This window comes from Alosa alosa, unplaced genomic scaffold (assembly GCF_017589495.1).
Source record: "Alosa alosa isolate M-15738 ecotype Scorff River unplaced genomic scaffold, AALO_Geno_1.1 AALO_1.0_unplaced_10, whole genome shotgun sequence".
In the NCBI taxonomy this organism is placed as follows: domain Eukaryota; kingdom Metazoa; phylum Chordata; class Actinopteri; order Clupeiformes; family Clupeidae; genus Alosa; species Alosa alosa.
This window is the reverse complement of record NW_025962134.1, coordinates 60922-82717: the sequence shown is the minus strand read 5'-3', so window position 1 is coordinate 82717 and position 21796 is coordinate 60922. Positions and strand designations below refer to the sequence as shown.

The 21796-nt window shown below is 39.4% G+C and overlaps 2 protein-coding genes across 4 annotated transcripts; both read right to left on the bottom strand.

Annotated features, from left to right (window-relative positions):
• Positions 1 to 1118: 1118 nt before the first annotated feature.
• LOC125290039 (kinesin-like protein KIF15) lies at positions 1119 to 3446 on the bottom strand. The gene is made up of 2 exons (XM_048237079.1): positions 2872 to 3446; positions 1119 to 2070 (listed from the first exon to the last, which is right to left on the bottom strand). The coding sequence occupies exons 1-2, from the start codon at positions 2956 to 2958 to the stop codon at positions 1219 to 1221; spliced, it is 939 nt and encodes a 312-aa protein (XP_048093036.1). The 5' UTR covers positions 2959 to 3446; the 3' UTR covers positions 1119 to 1218.
• A 2177-nt stretch (positions 3447 to 5623) lies between these two features.
• On the bottom strand, positions 5624 to 21196 carry LOC125290037 (nuclear factor 7, brain-like). Of its 3 annotated transcripts, none has more exons than XM_048237078.1 (5): positions 21130 to 21196; positions 8453 to 8700; positions 7343 to 7948; positions 6664 to 6687; positions 5624 to 6215 (listed from the first exon to the last, which is right to left on the bottom strand). In XM_048237078.1, the coding sequence occupies exons 2-5, from the start codon at positions 8604 to 8606 to the stop codon at positions 5686 to 5688; spliced, it is 1314 nt and encodes a 437-aa protein (XP_048093035.1). In that variant the 5' UTR covers positions 8607 to 8700; positions 21130 to 21196; the 3' UTR covers positions 5624 to 5685. The 3 variants fall into 3 exon arrangements, with proteins under 3 accessions (XP_048093035.1, XP_048093034.1, XP_048093033.1); XM_048237077.1 differs by having other exon boundaries at positions 8453 to 8685; positions 21130 to 21191; XM_048237076.1 differs by lacking the exon at positions 21130 to 21196 and having other exon boundaries at positions 8453 to 8743.
• Positions 21197 to 21796: the final 600 nt, after the last annotated feature.

The following is a 21796-nucleotide window of genomic DNA, read 5'->3' as shown; positions in this document are numbered from 1 at the left end:
ACAGCATCATATGTGTAGTATTTCTTAAGAAATCAATACTTTAAAACACAATTACTGTGTCAGTATTATCATTTAAATAATATAAAAATGTTTTACTTTTACCTTTGTGGTTACTCATTAATTTTGTGATTTATGTTGAAGCTTTAGTCTTTAGGAACTTTTTAATTGCGGTTAATCGAGATTAATTCATTTCAAAATATATATTTTGAATCGTTTGACAGCCCTATAATAATATTGGAGAAGGGGAATGGCTACACTTACAAATCCTGGGTGTGTTCACACTGTTTTTGCTTTTAGATAATAATAATAATAACCCAAAATGATTGTCTTGATACTGTCATGCACAAGACTTTTTTTCCTATCCTGGACTCGGTCTTGACTCGGACTCGAACCTCTTTGGACTCGGTCTTGACTTGGTCTCGACTAGTCCTGGTCTTGGACTTGTCTTGGACTCGACAAAGGTGGTCTTGACTACAGCCCTGTCTGTAACCGAGATTTCTCTGAATTGAGTGTATTATAACTCTCCTGTAATTTAGATTTCTCTAAATTCAAACTGTTGTATCTAGTCTGTAACTGTGATTTCTCTTTATTAAGACCGTTGTATTTGTCCTGTAATTTAGATTTTTCTGAATTCAGGCTGTTGTATGTCATTTGCAACTTGGATTTCTCTGAATTCAGATCATTGTAACTGGTCTGTAGTTGAGATTTCTCTGTATTGATCTTATTATAACTGTCCTGTAATTTAGATTTCTCTGAATTCAGGTTGTTGTAATTGGTCTGTAACTGAGTTTTCTCTTCATTAAGACTGTTGTATTTGTCCTGTAATTTCAATTTTTCTGAATTGAGACTATTGTATATCCTATATAACCTGGATATCTCTAGCTGCTGACACGGATCTGTAGCTGATAATTTTCGTTATTCAGTTTGTTATAACAGTCATTTCAAATTTTCTGAATTCAGGTTGTTGTAATTAGTCTCTAACTGTCTTTTCTCTTTAACAAAGTTGTTGTATTTTTCTTGTAAAGTAGATTTCTCTAAATTCAGTTTGCTGTAACTGGTTTGTAATTGAGTCTTCTCTGTATTAAGATTGTTGTATCGGTCTTGTAATTTAGATGTTTCTGAATTGAGGTTGTTGTAAGAGCTTTGTAACTGAGTTATCTCTTTCGTAAGATTGTTGTATTTTTCCTGCAATTTCGCATTCTCTGAATTCAGAATGTTTCATGTGATTTCCTGCTTGGATTTCCCTGAATTCAGGTTGTCGTATCTGGTTTGTAACTGAGATTTCTCTTTAATAACATTAATATATTTTTCTTGTAATTTAGATTTTAGTCTGTTGTAACTGGTCTGTAGCAGAGATTGTACTGTGCTTAAGTTGTTACATTTATTCTGTAAAGAGAAATGTTTTGAATTCAGGTTGTTATAAGTGGTCTGTAACTGAGAATGTTCTCTACTTGCGTTATTATATTTGTCCTGTAATTTAGATTTTTCTAAATTGAGGTTGTTGTAGCTAATCTGTAACTGGGATTTCTCTAAATTCAGGATGTTATAAATATCCTGTAATGTAGATTTTTCTAAATCCATTTTGTTGTAATTGGTCTGTAGCTGATCATTACTTTTCAACAGATTTGTGTAGCTTATCTGCAACTGGGACTTCTCTCTAACCAAACTGCTAAAATTGCCTTGTAGAATAACGTTCTCTCTACTAAGACTATCATAACTGTCCTGTAACTGGGATTTCTCTCTTTTGAGCACATTTTTCCTTATCTGTAATTGCTGTTTTTCTTTTGTTATGTCATCTCTCTCCTTCGACAAATCAAGAAATCCTGTTTGTAACTTTGAAGTCTCTCTGGTCAGATTGTTCTTCATGTCCGTTAACTGGGACTTCTCACGTTTGATGGTGTTGTATCTTATCTGCAGCTGTTGGCATTCTGTGGTCTTGTTATCATACTCTGACAGCAGCTGCAGTTTCTGTTGGCATCTGGTCTGTAACTGTTTGGTCTCCATCAGTTTGATACTGACAACTGCCATGCCACAGAGCAGGAGATCACACAGCAGCCGTCTTCCAGGGATCTGAGAATGAGAGATAATACAGCAATATTAAGTAGAACCTTGACAACAGCATATCATGTAAACATCTCTGTTGTTGTTTGTGTTGGTAGACTTTACAATTCATTTTACAAATGTAATAAACCAATTTCCTCATTGTTTTCAATGTCAGACTCAAAGATCACCAAAAGATTATTTTTATTCCAGTTTTCCAATTCCAAGTGGCATTCTGCCCATGCTATGTGGGCATGTGCTCGTCCAGATTTTTAAATCTGGATCTTTTAAGTTTTAAAATAATACTTCCAAAAAGTCTCTGAATATGCCCAATTTAAGATAACTGTATTTTTCTATGGGAAGACTTAAACCCCCCCCCCCCCCCCTAACTGTGCCCACCCAAACTTTTTGCTTTCAAAACATGCCTGACTAGACCACTCTCAAAGCCTGTTCTTAGTTATTTACAGTTACAGCTTTTCACAATACATTGTCTTGTATTCTTTCATCAAAAGGCTTCTTTACAGTACAGTATAGTTACCATCATACAACTTAAAAGTATCTTTTCTGCTAATTTACTTCGGCCTCATCAACAATATTTTATAATATTATAAGTGCTCACACATAGCAAACAAACAACAAAAAATAGCAAACAAATAGCACACACAATATTTACAATATCACAATCAGTATTACAAGGCCTGTGTCATATCATTTGTAAGCTTTATAAAGAAGAGTGATATAATTACAATTTATACAATACAATAACACAATAATAACAAATAACAATTTCATATCCACCTGAACATTGAGGAATTATACATTCCTGGTTACCTTTGGAGTTTGAAGACTTCCTAAGAGCCTCTCTGTCTGCTTTACATTTGCCCATAGAGGGTCTGTCGACTTCATTGGAATCGGCATGTGGATAGATGCCCTCTGTCATTTCCATTCTGCCCTCCTCCTCTTTACGGATCGCTCAATCTCCACTCTGTTGTGTGGAGTCAGTCGGCTTGTTAAGAGCAGAGCTGCAGTTTTTGGCACGTTTTATGCTCTTAGAAACAGAAATGGAGGAAGTTACAGCAGCTGAGAACATCAGGAAAACAGTGATCGTTCCCCCATTGGGCAAGAATTTGTACACAGTGGAGAGTTCATTAAAGGAGCACTGGACATGGGTCAAGTTCCTGAGGTAAAGGAAACCCTGACACTATGAAACGCTATTATGACATCATGAAATCTAAGAGGAGTCTGTCGGTAACACATTGGTTGATAGTGGATATCCTGTTGCACATCTCAAAGGTATTCACAAATGTATATCAAATTTGTACTCCGTTTCAGTTCCATGAGTGATAATCTGAATACTCCAGCAAGTCATCATCATTCAAAGTTGTTTGAAAATCAGCGTTCTTGTGTGAAAATAGCTATAATATAGTACAAAGTGAAATGTGAATGGAAGTAAACTAATTAAAAACAATGTAACATTGTGATTGTACATATAAATGCAATTGAAAAACCCTTGTAGAGCATATAGAGATGGGTAAATCTGCATTAGGAAATGTGCAAAATTATATATTGCTATTTTATATTTCCATTGTGCTACAATTACTCAGCAATTACTCTGCATCAGATTTGTGTGTGTGTGTGTGTGTGTGTGAGAGAGAGAGAGAGAGAGAATGCGAAGGAGAAGGAGAATGCTTGAATATACTGTACCAACCAACCGTCCTCCTCGAGAGACCATATTCAATCTTGAATGCTTGAATGTCATGTCACTTGCTTACTGATCAATATGTTTTGTATAGACTTACCACAGGTTACTCTATACAACCACAGGTGGCACTGTGGTAACTCTACACAAAACATATTGATCTCAATGGTTTATTTTGCCTATGTTCAGGGTGGAAAATAAAAAAGAAAGATTTGCATAAGACAAGTCAAATTGGTATCTTTAAACAAACAAATATGTCTTCTGAAGGCCAGCCAAAAACTCCAATAAAATTTTGATCAACTTTGAGGGACAGCTATGACCATGCAGGATCATCCAGACCAAATGTGATAATTTTGCTACCTACTATTCCTATTTATGTACCAGCATGCCAAATTTGAGCCTCCTACATGGTTTAGTTCTTGCGCTATGGGCTTGTGAACTTTGACAAAAAAAAGAGGCTGAACAAAATCGACACCCCCCTCCCCCTGTATAACTGGCTGTATCTTGGAAAGTATTGATCTTACATAAAAGTCATTTTACAGTGTGTCTCCTGGATAACATAGGTACACCTGGTAATTTTTTCAGAATTTTTTGAGACGTAAGTGTGTGGGCCCTGGTTGAATTGACGTGGAATGACCCACATCTATTGTATCATGGTCCCCCTCATTAACTGTCTCTTATCCAGCATGCCATTTCAGTGCAATTGATCAGGAGAAAACAGGAACAGGACGTCTGACAAAAGCTCTGCTGTAAACGATGTGCCACGTCACACCTCACACCAATGCTGTACTCATTGCCGGTTAGGACATGATGTGATAACTTGACCAAATGTCATAACTTTCACTTTATTGAGTAATAACCCCAACATTCTGTAGTAGCGGAAGTTAGCTAACATCCCTTTCTAGAAACAACCCCCTGAATGCAATATGTAATACAGTTCCACATGTTTTGTAATAAGATAATATGATGGTATCTGGTACTCTGGGATGAATCCGGTTTTGGGGCCTTATTGAGAGCCATCAGTTGCCATGGTGGGGGTCGCACCTTAGGCCACTAGGTATTCTTTAAGTAGTCAAAAGTCTTCCCTTGGATTGGTGGAGCTATGTTTTGCCCCTCCTCTTTACCCCTTCCCCATTGGTTTTGCATGCTAACCCAGTTTAGATTATTATCAAAGCAATGACACTACAGGATGAGCTAGATACTATAAATACTCTACAGTATATCAAGCGCTTGTCACCTTCAGATAACATTAATTAAAGTGAAAAGAATTGAAGTGAGTTAGGCTGCTTGCTCTGTGTATGGTTGCTACGATCTACTGTCTTGTTATATCAAATTCATATAGAGAAGACCTTGGTGTTACTGATAGAATATAAATGATATATTGTCGCAATAGGGTTGTTACCATGAAGTGTCGGTCAATTAAAATTAGACATCACTATTCACTGACACTACTACTGACAATGTTCATTTGAATATGTTTTTAAGGTGTGAAAGACAGTTTGCAGCATTGTAATATTTCCCTATGATATTTTCCGCAATGGTTAACAACTTGTTATTAATAGGTGAACGATTAAAACATTACACATTAAAAAAAACTTGTGAGTAAGGTTTAAACTTTCCTTTAATGATGATAGTGAATCATCTTTCTTTATAACATTTTTAGTGTATTTCAGAATAGATGAACATTACCTCTAGATGAACATTACCTCTAATTAAAGAAAGAGGGTCATATTTCGGTGCAGCAAAATACAATGAGGACAATTGTATTGTGGATACAATGAGAACAATACAAACAACAACTTCATAAATGTTTTGTTGTATTGACTGATAGACACTTTTCTAGAGGACACAAGAGGGAGTAAATGTGTTGTAATAGGAAGTAGATAGATAGATAGATACTTTATTGATCCCAAGGGGAAATTCAAGTCACAACATTACTAAATGAATTATAAAACACAAGAGACTGGGGTGACAACGCTCAGTGGAAAAGAATCGCCAGCATACAAGTAGGGATACATTTTCTTCCTGAAGGAGACTCCTTTGAAAGAGTAGACCAGAGCCCACATGTCTGCATCGTAGAATGAGACCAAACCTGCGTCATAATCCACAAACACCCCCACCCTTTCTGGGTCCTCTTTCAGGGAGAGGAGAACAGAGGGTGCAGCACCTGCCCTGTATGAACTGCCAGACCTCTTTATTATCCAGTAGCCATTGTTTGGATTCCTGCCTGAGGCTACTGCCCTCCTGTTGCAGGACTCTCTGACCACTCCCAGTTCCCAGCTCCTGCTCACATTGACCTGCACCTCATAATAAGATCTACCTGAGGAGAACCCCTGTGTTCCCTGGACAGCGTAATAAAGAAACCGCTTTGCGCTGTAGGGGAGATGCTGTCTCGTGTTTTCACGAACCACTTGTTTCCCATCAGCAGACAGGGTGAGATGGTCATCAGCAGTATCAGGATCCAGAGCCATTTCCACTGCAGGAGATGAAAGGCAGTGAGGGATGAATACCAACATAGGGCTTCATCTATACCCATGGACACCATCATCATAACACCATTTGACACAACTGCATAATCAATCAGACTGCATTCTGGGGAGCTGGCAGAAGCAGCATCATCTTGACCACATATGGGTCCTAGATCCAACTTGGGACTCCGGTCCGAATCTGACTGATGGTCATTTCCTGACCCCACTCCCATATGTCTTTCTCCCACTCATTTCCTGTTACTTTCAACCGTCTCAGTTTATGGTCATACTGGACTATTTGTTGAGTAACCCTAAATTAATGAATACATTGTTTTTTTCCTTTCCTGAAGTAATGTTAACTTAATTCATGATAAGTTTAAAACTTAAGCACTTATTCATTGACAATGGTTAACAGATAACTGTTAAATAAATACACAAGTTGAGTGAAAAGAATACCTGCATACTGAGTAACATCCATCTCTGTGTGAAAAAGCAAGAAAAGATCCTAGATCACCACTGATGACATTGAGAAAATATTAAGATGTTTAAGCACAGAAACATATCAAATCAACATCACCACAGTCACTTGGAAGAAATTAGTGAAAATAATCTTTCATCTTTGCATTGGTAAAAATACTGACATGGTATCTTGTAATGTATACTTGATAAATGGAACTATTGGCGTTGGTCCACAGACTGGATCCATGTTAAAATAGTAGACTAAAAGTATGTAATGACCCCAAGCCTAGGCCTATATCAGATCTTGCAGCAACACCAACCTGACCAACATTCCTTCAACAAAAGACTTTGAATTCTCCTTTGAATTGGTGAAACAGAACAATTTTAAATATGATTAATGCTGTTAATTATTCTCACTAAGAAATAATGTGCATACTTTATAATTGTCTCTAGACATATTCTGCAAAACTTTCTAAGAGTCCTTGTGAAAATGTTATTATTGATTTAATTATTACTGTATATATAAAGATATAAATTATTATTTATTGATTAAATGTTATTATCTCAATGTGAAGCACACACATACTGTACATATCTGTTGAAATGGAATTGATGCTCAGAAAAGACTGGTCTGATACAAATATGTGTGAAAATATTGCCGTATGCAAACACTCACTTGCTTCACAAAATCTCCTCAGTAGTTCGTCCTTCTCAGCAGCCGTGGTTAGTTCGTCCTTCTTAGCAGCCGTGGTGTTGAGTCTGCCCTGTAACTGGGACTTCTCTGAATTCAGGTCATTATAACGGTCTTGTAGCTGTGATTTCTCTGAATTCAGGTTGTTGTAACTGGTCTGTAACCTAGATCTCTCACTACTCAGGTCATTATAACGGTCTTGTAGCTGTGATTTTTCTGAATTCAGGTTGCTGTAATTGGCCTGTAGCTGGGACTTCTCTCTATTCAAGTTGTCATATTTGTACTGTAACTGTGATTTTTCTCTAACCAGATTCTTGTTACTAATTTGTAAATTAGATTTTTCTGTCTTCAGATTGCTGTAATCTCTCTGTAATTGCATTATGTCTGTCTCACTCAAGTGATTATGACTATCTTGTAGCTGTGCTGTCTCATTTCTCAGGTCGCTGCTACTCGCCTGTACCTGAGAAGTTCCTTTCATCTGATTGTTGTGGCTGATTTTGGTCCCCCTCACTTCGAAACTGAGAACCGTGATGCCAGACAGCAGGACAGCACACAGTAAACCCAGACACATGGCTATGGTTTTCCAGGGTCCTAAAAATGAAAGAAAAAAGAATCTTAGAATTATCACAATGTTTTATTCTCTGTGTTGGAAACAAATAATTAAAATAATCTTTCATCTTTGCATTGGTAAATATACAGACTTGTTTAAGAAGTCAGTGCATTAGTTTAACTCATCTTCTGATCATTGCCATGTTGAATTATTGCCACTAACTTGTAAAGACTTAGTCAAGATGGCGGTGACTGCAACCAAACACAAGTTTTGAAGCTTCGGGTTCAAGAGTAACACCAGTAGTTCTCACTTTCCTAATTTCTTTCTGCCCCATTGAGAGTCATTTATTGTATAGCAATGGCACTCACACAAAGTAGATTTAGGCTTTATCAAGATTTACAGTACATCAAAAACCGTAGAGTTAGTAGAGCTGCTAATCACTGAAAGAAGATCTGTCCAAATAACATTTATAAACTTTATAACAATAGCCAATCATTTCTTTGTTCCATTGACAAAAAAAGACATTATTAGCATTTTATATTTACCAGAATGTTGAGGATTTGGGCCTTCCTTCCTCTGTCCAGAGTATGGAGTCTTGATGTCAACCTCAGTGGCGTCTGCTTCTTCATATTGGTCTGAAGAGGGTCTGTTGACTCCACCAGAGTCTAAAAGTCGATAGACACTCTGGGTCATCTCCATTCTGCCCTGATCTTCCCTACCGGCTGCTCAGATTATCATGGGATCTTCTTCTCCAGTCTGTCATGTGGAGTGTGTTGGCCTATGAAGATCAGAGCTGCAGTGATTTGGCACATTTTATACTCTAAGAGACGGGGATGGAGAAAGTTGCAGCAACTAATATGAAAACATCAGCAAAAACACACCGACACTTAATAAACCCCCAAACCTCCCCTCCTGCTCTGCTGAGGGAGAATCAGCACATATAGTTCATGGTAAAATACAAAATGGGTTACACCACTGCCCTGTGTGTGTGTGTGTGTGTGTGTGTGTGTGTGTGTTTGTACACGTGCCATCCAGAAGACTAAACTAAGCACAATTCAGAAGGAGGATCTGTTGAATTCACAGAAGTTACAATTGACTCAGTGAAAAACAACCTGAAAATAATGACTATCAGAATCACATGGTCCTGAACTGTATCCTACCACCTGATTCACATATAAAAATTTAAAATAGAACCAGCAGCCTATTTAGCCGACTTGAAGCTACAAAATGAAAGTAAACAACTAGCCTATTGTACTGTAAGCTGACGTTTGTGTTATTTCATGCATTTTCAGTGCCGTTTTTTATACCAAATACTGTCGGAAGGGAAAAAAACAACACAACAATTTAAGAACTGAGCAGGTAACAGAACACAATTATCACACACAACTCGCAATGGGAGCAGCATTTAAACTGTGTCTATGCTTTTCAAAATGTCATTACAGGTGTTGTGCAACATGAACAGGATCCTTATGAGACACCACTGTGGGCCCTATTGTCGCGACTCAAAACCCGGCGCAAAACGTATTATTATACCAACGCAAAGGGTATTCCTATCGTACACTCGAGTTTTTCGCCATGCCCTTCTCTTTTATAACACAATGCGCTCTAGGGTGTGGCAATTAACAACCTTACACTATCTAAAAAGCTTTACGCCACTGACCAAGAAAAACCTGGTCAATAGCTAATTAAGGAATATAGCACAAGTGAAGTGGGATTGGTCATGGATATTCCCACGGGTGTTGTTCGGCCGTAGCCACGAGGAATATCCATGACCAATCCCACGATCACGAGTGCTATATTGCTTTTACACAACAATTCTACCACAAACTAAATAATCTGAAAACACCCCATTATTATTTAAAAAAGTTTATTTCGTATCCATCGTTCTTACGCATCAAAAAATAGTTCCCTTTCAATAGACAGTGTCTTGGTTGCTAGGTAACCAACATTCCAGATCCCTCATTACAGGTCTTTGTGGTTTTTGCGCTCTGCTCTAGACTATTTGGTTGAAAGAAATGTTGAAAGTCGGGCTGAAATCACATTCATATCTAGCTTTGCTGCATGCATGTTACAAGGACGCTGGGCCATGTCATGTAAGGCAAAACGGAACGGAAACATACTGTAGCCTACATTGCAGAACCACTCAACTTTATTCATTTATGGTGAATAAATGTTACACTACTGTGCACAGGCCCATATGCTTTTCTGACGTGACGATGCTAGGACGTTAGCAGCGGTTAGCTAACTATGCTAACGTTAGTTATCTACAAGTCTCCTCCAAGTGACAATCATATACACAATGCTGGCAATGCTGAGAACAATTAGCATCCTTATTTATCTGACTTACATTGAGTTGACTGTGTGGCTTAATCCACAGATGTGGTGAAGCACTGTTTCGTTATGGTTTGCTAAGGAGTAACCCATTGCTTAAAATAGTGGAGAGCTGGGATATGAGAACACATTGTCGAATCTTCGCATTGTATTGTGGAGTGATGTATTATTAGCTGTGCAAAGTCTGAGTTGAAATGCCCAGGGATATTCCAACTCATGGAACGTCTCTCGACCAATCAGAAACAAATAAATAGTTCCATAGAAACAGGGGCGCAGCTACCCATTTTTTGAGGGGTATGCAACAACAAGAAATTCTGCCAATTTGAACTTGAAGTATTGTTAAATGGTGCTTTGTCAGAGAGTCTAAACGGTTCTCATAACGTCCTTTTGCCAGCTGTTGCTCACAAAGGATAAGGCTGATCCAACTCTAGCCTTTGTTTGCCACATTATCAGCACAATATTAAGCTATTAATATGCCATCTCATTTTCCCTCTTTCTTTTTTTATGTTTAGTCCCCGACAGCTTTTTTTGCTGTATCCATCTTTTTCCATAGACGAGTACCTGCTCACTCAGCGCTCACGGCGCCCCCACTCCCTTTTCTATGTCAAAATTCTATGATGGAATCTTATGAGATAGGGCGCCTAGCCTGTCCTCTAAAATTTTATTTAACATTGAGGAAATGCAGAAATGATTTAGAAACTTACAACATAATTATAATATAATATAATATATAATATAATAATAATAATAATACATTTGGTATATTCTATATGTAGCTAACATATAGAATATACCAAATGTATTATTATTATTATTATTATTATTATTATTATTTTACCATCGCTTTGGTGCCTCCACGGTATAGCACATACCCACTTTTTGCGCCACTGCATAGAACCCAATTGTTGTATAAAGGCGCATATGAAGCACACCTGAAGACGCACTGTCACGAGATGTAAGCAGCAACTCCTCTGCAGGATAAATGTCTGATTTTTATTTAGTCATTCGAACATTATTGGGGTGTGGTGTTTTTTCAGTGTCGCTTTTTTCAGGCTACGTTTTCGGTAATCCATTGTCAGTCAATAGTGAAAGTAATTAACTGTTTTATCAATAAACTATTGACACCACAGTGAAGTTAGTTTATATATATTAACTTTGCCAATGAGTTCAAATAATAGACGAGTGCAGATGCGTGTAGACCAGTGTTTCCCAAACTTTTTTTCTGGGGACGCACTTTTTAAAAACGACAGACCATCGCGACCCAATTCACTTCAGATCTAACATGCAACCACCAAATACTGCCCAAATTGTTGATGTTTTAGGCCATGGCTTCTCAAACTTTTCTATGTTGGGCCCCTTCAAACCATTCTACAATGGATTAGTAAAGATCAGAAAAGAGTTTTAGGGGCCGTTTACACGACGCCGGTTTTTGTGAAACCGGTGAGGTTTAGTTAACGGTTACGCCTTGCGTGTGCACGACGCCAGCAGTTTTAGGAGACTGAAACCGATACGTTTTTGAAACCGGCTTCCGAAGTGGGAATTTTTGAAACCGCCGGCTAACTTGCCGTGTAGACGCATGTAGGTGCAAAGCCGACAATTTTATGACGACATAGCCCCACCTCTCAACTCAGCCACTGCACTCAACCTGACACGCTGCTTGTCAAAACATATTAAAGTGTTTTTTCTTTCCCCTGTCATGATTTATGTGCACAATAGCCTATCAGCCTTTTGTGGCTAAGTTAGAAGCACACGTTAGGTTAACTTAGTTAAACATTAGCTTACTGCATGTTAGTGTTTTCTCCAGTGGTGCTCAGACCTAATGCAATGCGTAGGCTAGGCATTTGAAATTTCACATAGCAGTCACATACCTTGAAAATGAACTTTATTAGTTTAACAGTTGAATTGAAAACCGAATTGTCTGTAGTCTCCTTATTTCATGCGACTGCTTAACCCATTCGCGCTGGATGCTGCATGACGCAACATTCTATCTCCCGCCTGATGCTGCATAGCGCAACATTGAATCTCCCGCTGGATGCTGCGTAGCGCAGCATGCTTTTTACTTCATGTTTCTAGGTGCTACAGAGGCTTAGATATTAAATTTTGGTAGACGTTGACAATTTTTAGTATGTTTTCAGAAAACCCTCAGGAAATAAGGTTATTTAGTCTAGAATGCCAAAGGATTCTATAGGCGTTTTTAGCAGGCATTTTAAGAGTAAATGGGTTAACAAACTGTTTCAACAATGTTTTCTTCTACACGATTCACGCAAATTAAACGTGAGCTTCTGCACGGCCGGCACCATCGACCATCACCTGACATCAACATCAAATCAGAGGATATTTCAGAACTATTAACGTGGACAGCTCCCCTTAAGAGCAGCTTAAGAGCAGTGCATGCGCGTTCACGCTACGAGCATGTTCGGGAAACAGTCGGAAAAACCAAACGAACGATCGTAAGATGAATCGTAGAAAACCCTCTTAAGACCGTGTCTCCGTCGTTATCGGGAAACTGGGCCCTGGGCGCATTGTTCAATAAAAGAGAAGGGCATGGTGAACATTTTGAGTGTAAGATAGGAATATGTTTTGCATTGTGATAAGAATATGCTATGCGCTACGTTTTAGATCACCAAGATAGGGCCCAAAGTATTTTTCCATAAACCGACAATAGCATGTGACCTTGAGAAACAGAGATCTATGTGAAAAATCGCCAGATTTCTCCTTTAAATTAGCCTGGCTAATGTCAGACCTCATCTCATTGAGATGGGGTCTGGGACATTCATTTTCTCGTATTTGAAATGTGGTTTACGAATGCCCAGAGCCGTTTATTGGGCGCTACGAATGTCTATGAAATGCGTCTGTACGTAGCTCATAGCGGCTTCGGTGTGTCGTCATCGTCTTGCTGCCCTCCCTCCGTATGGGATTGGCTCCCACCTCTCAGGCTACCCAGGCTACCTTTAAATGGCCATTACTTCCTGAACAGCCAGCTTTATTCTCTCACCTAAATACCTTCTGATAATAAAATGGTTATCAGAGACAGGCAAAGGTCAATTTGCACCCCATGGATCAAACTGAACATGCATGCCGCAGCCTACAGCCTACTCTACAAGTACAATCATACAGTAGCCTGCATTATTTGAAGGGGGTCATCTCGACAACCTTTCTGCACAGAAAAAATATAATCTAAGTGTAATTAATCTTATATCAATATCAAAAAATATAATCTATACTATTGTTTTTACTATGAAGAGACTTAATTAGTGCTCTTGAAAGATCATTTTGACTTAATTTAAGAGTTAAAATAAGAGTTTGTTGATAAGATGTTTTTGCAGTGTGCTCCACTGACGTCATTTCAATATTTGTGAACAGTGGACATGGGGCTGTGGGACCATTGGGCTGTAGGAACATAGGCACGCTCCCGTGGACATGACAGTTGCATGGGATGATTATTTCTCAACATTGAACTCATATAACAACGTTGTAGAATAAAAATCTACTATCAGTTATGCTGTGGATAATTCAGAAAGTTGTGGGACAGAGAGTTGTTCACATCACCTTTTGGTTGATTTTGTTTACAACAAAAAGGCTGTTTGTTTAGATGTCAATCAGAGCAGAGTTCAGCCATTAAGGAGCAAAGTTAAATGCTTTTAGGTAAATCTCTTCACCAGACACCAGGCAACGTTTTCGTGTTAATTAATCATCTTCGTAAGTCGATATGGTTAAATGACTCATTACGGGGCGAATGAAGACTCTCTCGCCCGCCCCTACTGCCTGTAGGAAGAATATCCCGCTTGCAACTTCGGTGTATCCTACCTGCAACCTTCAGTCTCACAAAGTCTCAGACATCGCAAGAAGCAAGATTAGTATATACTCTTTTGATCCCGTGAGGGACATTTTGGTCTCTGCATTTATCCCAATCTGTGAATTAGTGAAACACACTCAGCCAGGGGCGGACCTGCCATTAGGCATGGTCAGGCAATTGCCTGGGGCCTCGGCCACCAGGGGGCCTCGTCATCCCCATATGTTTTTTTTTTTTTTTTTTTTAAATAAATTATCACTGCATCCAAACAATATATTCTAATCCATAATAAAGATTAGAAAAAATATTTTGCCTCATGATTGCTCATAAACATAAATCATAAAGTCAAATGACTGCAGTGCAGGTCCGCTTCCTGTCACCATAGCAACTAGCTAGTCTGAACGAGGTCTTGGTGAGGTGTGGAGTTGAGCGATTGACAGCAGCCATGAAACGTTTCCAGAGTGGAAGTGATAAACGAAAAAGAAAAAGGGAGGAGGAAGAATTTAGAAAGAAATTGGCTAAATTAACCAACTTCTTCCAGTCGAAGAATTCTTCCACGGAAGAAAGTAATTTGGACAGTGATGCAACAACATCTGCAACATCTGTTGAGCTGGGTGGTGTAGCTAATGCTAGCTGCAGCAGCTGTGGCACTGATGCACCACCACCAGCAACTTGCACTACATATTCTTCAGGCCCCGTGCAAATTAATAACTTTGAATTCCCCAAAAATGCAGATAAACCAGCCAGAAGATTTACGGTTGAACATTATTACATGACCATGAAAAATGGAGAAAAAATAAACAGAAAATGGCTAGTTTATTCGGTCAGTGCATACGCTTATTGTTTTGGATGTCGGCTTTTTGGAAGATCGAACACCTAATTTAGTTTGCACGCACACACTCACTCTCTCTCTCTCCCTCTCTTCTACACATAGCCTACATGGACAGACTCTCATACAGTACATAGCTACATAGAGTATATTCACACACAGAGACGCCAAACCCCTAGCCTACACTTTCTCTCTCTCTCTCTTTCACACACACACAGACAGACACACACACCATTCATAGTAATACTTTCCAAGGTTTTTACTACTGTTTCTTGATTGTCATCTATGGCAAAAAATATTTGTTGTATTTGAGTATGCCTCAGCGTCCCATTATTACAGAATAAAGTGTGTTTTAGTTTTAGGGTTGTGGTGTGTGTGTGTGTGTGGGGGGGGGGGGGGGCTTGGAGGGGTCTCTGAATCCTTTCCCTTGGACCTCAAAGTGTCCAGGTCCGCCCCTGCACTCAGCACACAGTGAACACACAGGGCCAGATGTACGTACATTTGCGAACGTAGCGGTATCAGCGTCATGGACACGCCGCAGACTGCGAACGCTGTCAGACCCAAGTTTCAGTCGTATTTATCAATAGTTTAATCCTTAGTGTAAACTGCGCCTTTCTCTGCCTTTCTCCGCCCATAAACGCAATTTACGAACATCCACAACTGAATGGCAGCGCCTATACAAGCCCAGTTGAATGAAGTAAACTGATGACAACATTAAAAAGAATCAAACGTTTAGCGATCATGAAATAATATTATACATGATAACTGGGGCGGACTGGGACCAAAAATCGGCCCTGGCATATTTGGCCCAAGCGGCCCTCAAATCGGTCAGGCACACCTAATTAAATACAAAATTTTTGCATTAGGCCTACCCTTAAATATGCATATATTTCCAACTGTCATGGAGCACTGAAAGTGATGTAGCCTAGGCCTCATTGACTGATCAGAGGTAGCCATGGAGCACATGATCTCCATATTCAAGTAGCCTAGGCTATACAAGCAATTATTAAAGAGTTTCTGCTTGAATTCAAAGTATCATTTCAAATTATTCAATAGGCTACATTTAAACTATACAATGCTCAACTGACAGCAGCACCAAACAGTTACTGAAGCCTATGTGTAAAGCGCTAAATTACCTAGATTGTCGTAGACGTGAATCACTGTAGGACAACTGAAACAACACGAAATAAACAGGGCTGTTTCTGGAAATATTTTATTCCTGTAGGCTATACTACATTGCTGGTACATTTTGGAACATTATAGCTACATTAACTAATTATCTTTAATGTCTTCCAGTAGCCTATCGTATAGGTTACTGTATAGCTTAGTTGGCTTGTGCATGAATATGACTGATGTTTTGTAGCCTACATTTCCGTCAGTCTACAGTCTTTTAGGCCATCTTTACCATGATAACCCTTCCCTCTACTTTGAGAGACCAACCACCACTCATGTCATCGATGTTGAATTTTGGGCGTCTGACGGAAACTGATCAATCTGACCAACAATTAACATCGATGTGACACTCTTTTGCTATCCGGGTTTGCAAATCATTCATTTAGAACATTTAAGTTGCGCTATTTGTTATTATAATCACAGCACGGCCGTACGTTATCATTACCATATCATTACATTTATGCAATTTATAAGTCATCATAATCATCATCGTCAGCATGGCATATCACACATAGCCTACCTGCTCCACCACTGAGTTCTTATCATGTAGCCTCAACTAGGCTCCACCACCTGCTCACTGTCCCTCTGCTCTGTAGCCTACTGTATGCTTGCTTACATCCTCGTTCAAACTCAATGAACTTCAACATTTTGCTGACACACTGTAAAAAATAATAAGTAATGGTTACTTGAAAAAAGGGTGGAAACTCGTTGCCTTAAATAAGTTAAGTAAACAAAACTTTTCTCTTCCAAGTTATGTTTACTTGATGTCTACAAGTAATCCTTACTTAAGACTTTAAAGTTCTGGTTACTTACTTCCAACTAGTAAAGTTTACTTCATGCCCTCAAGTAAAGCTTACTTGAAACAAAGTTGTATTTACTACTGTTAAATGAGTTACCCTTACTTTGAGTTGTAAAGGGTACTTTATGTTGGATAGTAAAGTTTACTTGCAGAATATACACAAATAGTTGGCACTATTAGATTAGATAACTTTATTGTCATTTTGCAGAGTACAAGTACAAAGACAACAAAATGCAGTTTGCATCTAACTAGAAGTGCAAAAAAAGCAGAAAAATGCAATGTGATATACAAAGACAGGTGGTGCATAGACAGGATAAGAAATATGCGGTGTAAACAGTAGTATACAGTTGGTTTACAGAAGGTGGTTTAGAGTAATATAAATTAGGTATAAATATGTGCAGTGTATTAGCAGAATAAATATGGATATTCGGTATGAACCATATAGACATATATGTACAGTATACAGCTATGTGCAGTGTGGTAACAGTACTGTAGTGCAGAAACAGTAACATTATAACAGTAGTAAGAATACGTGTATGTGCAAGATGAATAGTATGAAGAGCAGTAGAAAATGCCATGTATAAGTGTAATTACAGTATGTACATTTGTAAATAAATAGAACACTATGGGTGGGATAGGGTAGTGCAATTCTCCGCGGGGGGTGGGTGTCCCCCGTCAAGGTTTCCATGGTCATGGTGGACACCTCAACAGGCACAGGCAAGGAGGCATCGGGCGGGGGGCTTAGTTGGTTGGTTGTCACGGGATGCAGAGCTAGAGTTCAGTAGGGTGACAGCCGCTTGGGAAGGAAGCTTCCTCTGAACCTGCTGGTTTGGGTGCAGAGAGACCTGCGCCTCCCAGAGGGGAGTGGGAGTGAACAGTCAGTGGTTGAGGTGAGAACAGTCTTTGATGATGATGCTGCGGCCTTACGCAAGCATCACTTGCCCTGGATGGCCTTGATGGACCGGGAGTGAGGAACCCGGTGATCGTTGGCCAGTTTTCACCACCCTCTGCAGTTTTTTTTAAAGTCAGATTCTGGTGTAACCTCCATGTTTCAATCAGTAGTGTTTGAGCAACTGACCTCTGACTTCACATCCAAACAAGCACAACTTACATGTCCAGTTCATTGCTCTGCATTTTCAGTTTTCCAACTGCAAAAAGAAAAAGAGGGCAAAATTATTATCAATATGCATCTATTGGCCATGTTTAACAGCTGATTAAGTTTATCACATTAAATGTTCATTTAAATTATTTCTCCAGAGACCTAATTAATACTGTTAAGCTAAAAATATTATGATTTGGCAACTTAATTTTCTCTATTGCTTCAGGCCTAGTACATTTATCACAATAGAATTTAATCATACGTTGGAACGTATACGTACATATAATCATACGTTGGAATTATATGACGCCATTTTGCACCTCAATAACGGCACATTCGTTCAAATTCCTAAGTCCTCTTGCTAAATCACAACGAAAGATTTTAGATAAAAGACCATGGCTTTCTCAGTCAGTAAGGTTATGAGTCCAATTATCCTAATTGTTTTATCAATACAGTAGGAATATCGACGTAAACCATACACAGTTTAATCTTTACACGTTTTGAATCAACTTAGCATGCTAGCAAGCGTTTCTCATGAGAAATAGCTAACGTTAGCACTAAACTTCATTAAGAGAGCTCATGAAGATAACTGCTATTGGAAAATTTATACAGCCTAGTTCTAGACCCCAGGCGCCACCACTTCCTCATAACCCGATAACATAAAAAAATCAAAAGGGCTTGAATACCTAGAATATTTGTTTTCTGCTCTGCATTGTCTGAGGCAGTGTTAACAAAGATCTTTAGAGTTAACTCGCATAGCTGCTATCAGTTAGCTGCAAACTGTTAGCAGCTAGCGCATATATCGGCCACTTAGCAAGTTGAACTTAACATTACCCCAGCTGTTAATGAAACCGAATGTACAGTTTTGCACAAATGCTGTTAGTTCAACCTATACTGTAAACATTTGACACATTAATACATACTGTAAACTTACCGGACAGAGCAAGTCACTGGTGAAGCTGTGTTACACTCCCATCCCAAAAGTCAGCCACACCGTAACACTGCCGACCGTTGGCTGTGGAATCCAGAATGCTCCTGCATGCTAACTGTGCGCATGTGCACTGCGTGAGTCCAGTTTACTCAGGTCTGAGTTGTGAAGCTTACTCGTGTATCTCAAGTTTTAGACCCCATTGTTGCAAGTTCGGCACATTACTAATGTTACTCTAGTAAGAACACTAGGTCAGCCTATAGTAAGTAAAGTATACTTGTGTTACTGCAGTAAGATGTAGTGTTATTTTTTACAGTGCATGCTAGCCTACTTGCAATATTGTATTTTTGAAGCTTCTACATTGGTGTTACTTGCACTATTGTCACTACCGGCACCCGCCGCAATTTCGTGTAGGCAACTTCGACTAACTTTTGATGCGCTCACAGAATCCTGGCTCTGAGCCAAAATGCGAGGGGTGGCGCCTGACCAGGGCTTGAAAACGAAATTATTTTTCAAACGTTCCGTTCCGAACGGTTCAGGTAGGCCTATGTTTAACGTTTTCGTTCTTGCATGCGTTCCGCCACCAACATATCGGTCCTGAACCAGTTCGAACGCAAAATATCGTTTGCTTCTTAAAGTTCCGGCAGTGTTTGGCGGGCCTATCAAGTCTATTTTTGTGGACTTTACCTTAGAATAGACGTAGGCTACTCATTATTTCCCCTTGATTTAGCCTATACCGTAGCTATGCCCAAAAATAATAAATCACAGGCGGCATCCAAAAACATTTAGATGGGCTATCCATCCCATAGCCTACAGACTTACAGTCTATTTATTTGTTTTTTGTTTTTTTCAAACTGCAGAAATCAAATTATTAGGCTGTTATTTAGAGAACGAAAAAAAAACGTTATTAACCGGTTTTGTGGATTTCAGAATAACGTTTCTGTTCCGGAACAGTTGAAGACCATTTTGTTTTCGTTTCAGTTTCCGCTCCTCGTAAAATTCCGTAAAATTCAGTTCGTTTTCGGTTTTCGTTTTCGTTCCTTGAACCGGTTCGGAGCCCTGCGCCTGACGTGAGCTGTTATTGGATCAGTCAAGTGTCAATATGGAAATGTAACCAATGGGCCGCTGATTGTGCATCCTTTGGGCCGATCGTTTGCCAAAATGATTAAATTATATATAGCCTATTCTATCGGCCCAAAAGGTGCGTCGGCCCACCGGGAAAATGCCCGGTATGCCAGATGGCCAGTCCGCCCATGCATGATAAGATGTAAACAAGCAGGGAGATATTGAAGATCAGTAGTTCTACTCAAACTACGTGTGCACGTAGGCTATGGAAGATTGGTCAAATCTAGCAAGTAGGAAAGTTTAAGTGAATGACGTGAAAGTGAAAGTATTTGAATACAAGAATACATAACTAGGCGCACTATTTACTCTTCCCCTCCCATATTTTTACGCTAAACTCCCACTTTCCCCTGGATCCTCCCAAGAATGCATATGCATAACATGACAAACGCAATCTGCCACTCTCAGCTCCCGCGACAGGCAGTTTGCGCTTTTACATCATTGCGGCCTGTTTGTACATACCTCGCAATGATTTTACTGTACACGCACATTGCGAAACAAATACGCCTGAAGTGGGCGCAAAAGCGTTAGTACATCTGGCCCACAGTGAGGTGAAGCAGTGAGCTGCCTGCTACAGCGGCGCTCAGGGAACAGTGAGGGGTTAGGTGCCTTGCTCAAGGGCACTTCAGCCATTCCTGCTGGTCGGGGTTCAAACCGGCAACCCTCCGGTAGTCTGAAGCGCTAACCAGTAGGCCACGGCTGTGACGGCTACCATAGTTCTCAACAAGGCAGCGCTTGAGACATTGGTTGCTCAACTCCTAACCACTAGATGGGAGAATTTCTTACACAGGGGGGCTTTAACATGCCAAAAAGTCAGACTTTTAAACGTTTTGTGTTTTTGCTACGATAACAGCATTTCAGACTCTTGGCACTAGATCCTTCAAAATAGCTCCCATTTGTGATTTGTGCATTATTGGCATAATCCTAACCGGCTTCATGAAATAGTCACCTAGAATGCTGCTAGATTAATGTTAGTGAGCAAAAAGCAGTGAAGAAGTGCTCGACATGTAACTCCCTGCCGGACAGCATACCACTTATCTGTACTCATATGTGATATCACTGCTATATCCTTCCTGTAAATACATTGCAGTGTGCTACACCCCTGAGAATATTACATGTCAATTTCCTGCAGCATAATAAAAGCTTACCTCAGGGCTCTCAAGTTTTGAAGTTTTGAAGTTTTGGAGTGAGGCATTGGCACAGTGCCACGCCCCCTCCCCCCTGATCGAAGTACATGAAAGTCCTACGTCTGCTTGAACTACTCGTGGCACCACGCCACCTCCCCCCGATCAACAGACCCACCCTCCCCATGTCCCATCGACCCAGCTTCATGAGAGAGCACAAATTCCATTATTTCAAACACACTGTTTTATTTATTCTAGAACCCTATAGTAAATAATAATAAATAATAATAACATAAATTATAATAATAATTTCACACAAATGGGCCCTTTGAACAGCAGTGGCTCATTCTGCTCTAAACAAACAGAAAACAACCAAATGAGAAAAAGCACATTTAGCCCCAAAATGGTCTCTTGAACAGTGGTGGTTCTGTCCGTGTGTGTGTGTGTGTGTGTGTGTTTATGAGTGATGTTGTGTGTTGTAAGTGTTTCTGCAGATTTTGATGCCTTGATGACTGATACTGGGGGCTCCCATTTAAAGCACTGTGGTTCAATGTCAGCCATTTTCACAGTCACGAGGCCATCCTTAAAAATATTCTTGTTTGCAGTAATAGCCAAACATTTTTTTTAAAAAATGGGTTGGTGGGTAGGTCAATATTTTTTTTTTCAAGATTCAAAGTAAAAAAAAAGTAAA

Coding starts and splice junctions, on each gene's coding strand:
- LOC125290037 (XM_048237078.1), bottom strand. CDS start 8,606: ATGGAGATGACCCAGAGTGTCTATCGACTTTTAGACTCTGGTGGAGTC. Junction 6,688..7,342: donor GAGGAGATTTTGTGAAGCAA/GTGAGTGTTTGC, acceptor TTTTTCACACAG/AGATGGATGTTACTCAGTAT. Junction 6,216..6,663: donor GGATGTTACTCAGTATGCAG/GTATTCTTTTCA, acceptor CATCTCCTGCAG/TGGAAATGGCTCTGGATCCT.
- LOC125290039 (XM_048237079.1), bottom strand. CDS start 2,958: ATGCCGATTCCAATGAAGTCGACAGACCCTCTATGGGCAAATGTAAAG. Junction 2,071..2,871: donor GAAGTCTTCAAACTCCAAAG/GTAACCAGGAAT, acceptor TCTCATTCTCAG/ATCCCTGGAAGACGGCTGCT.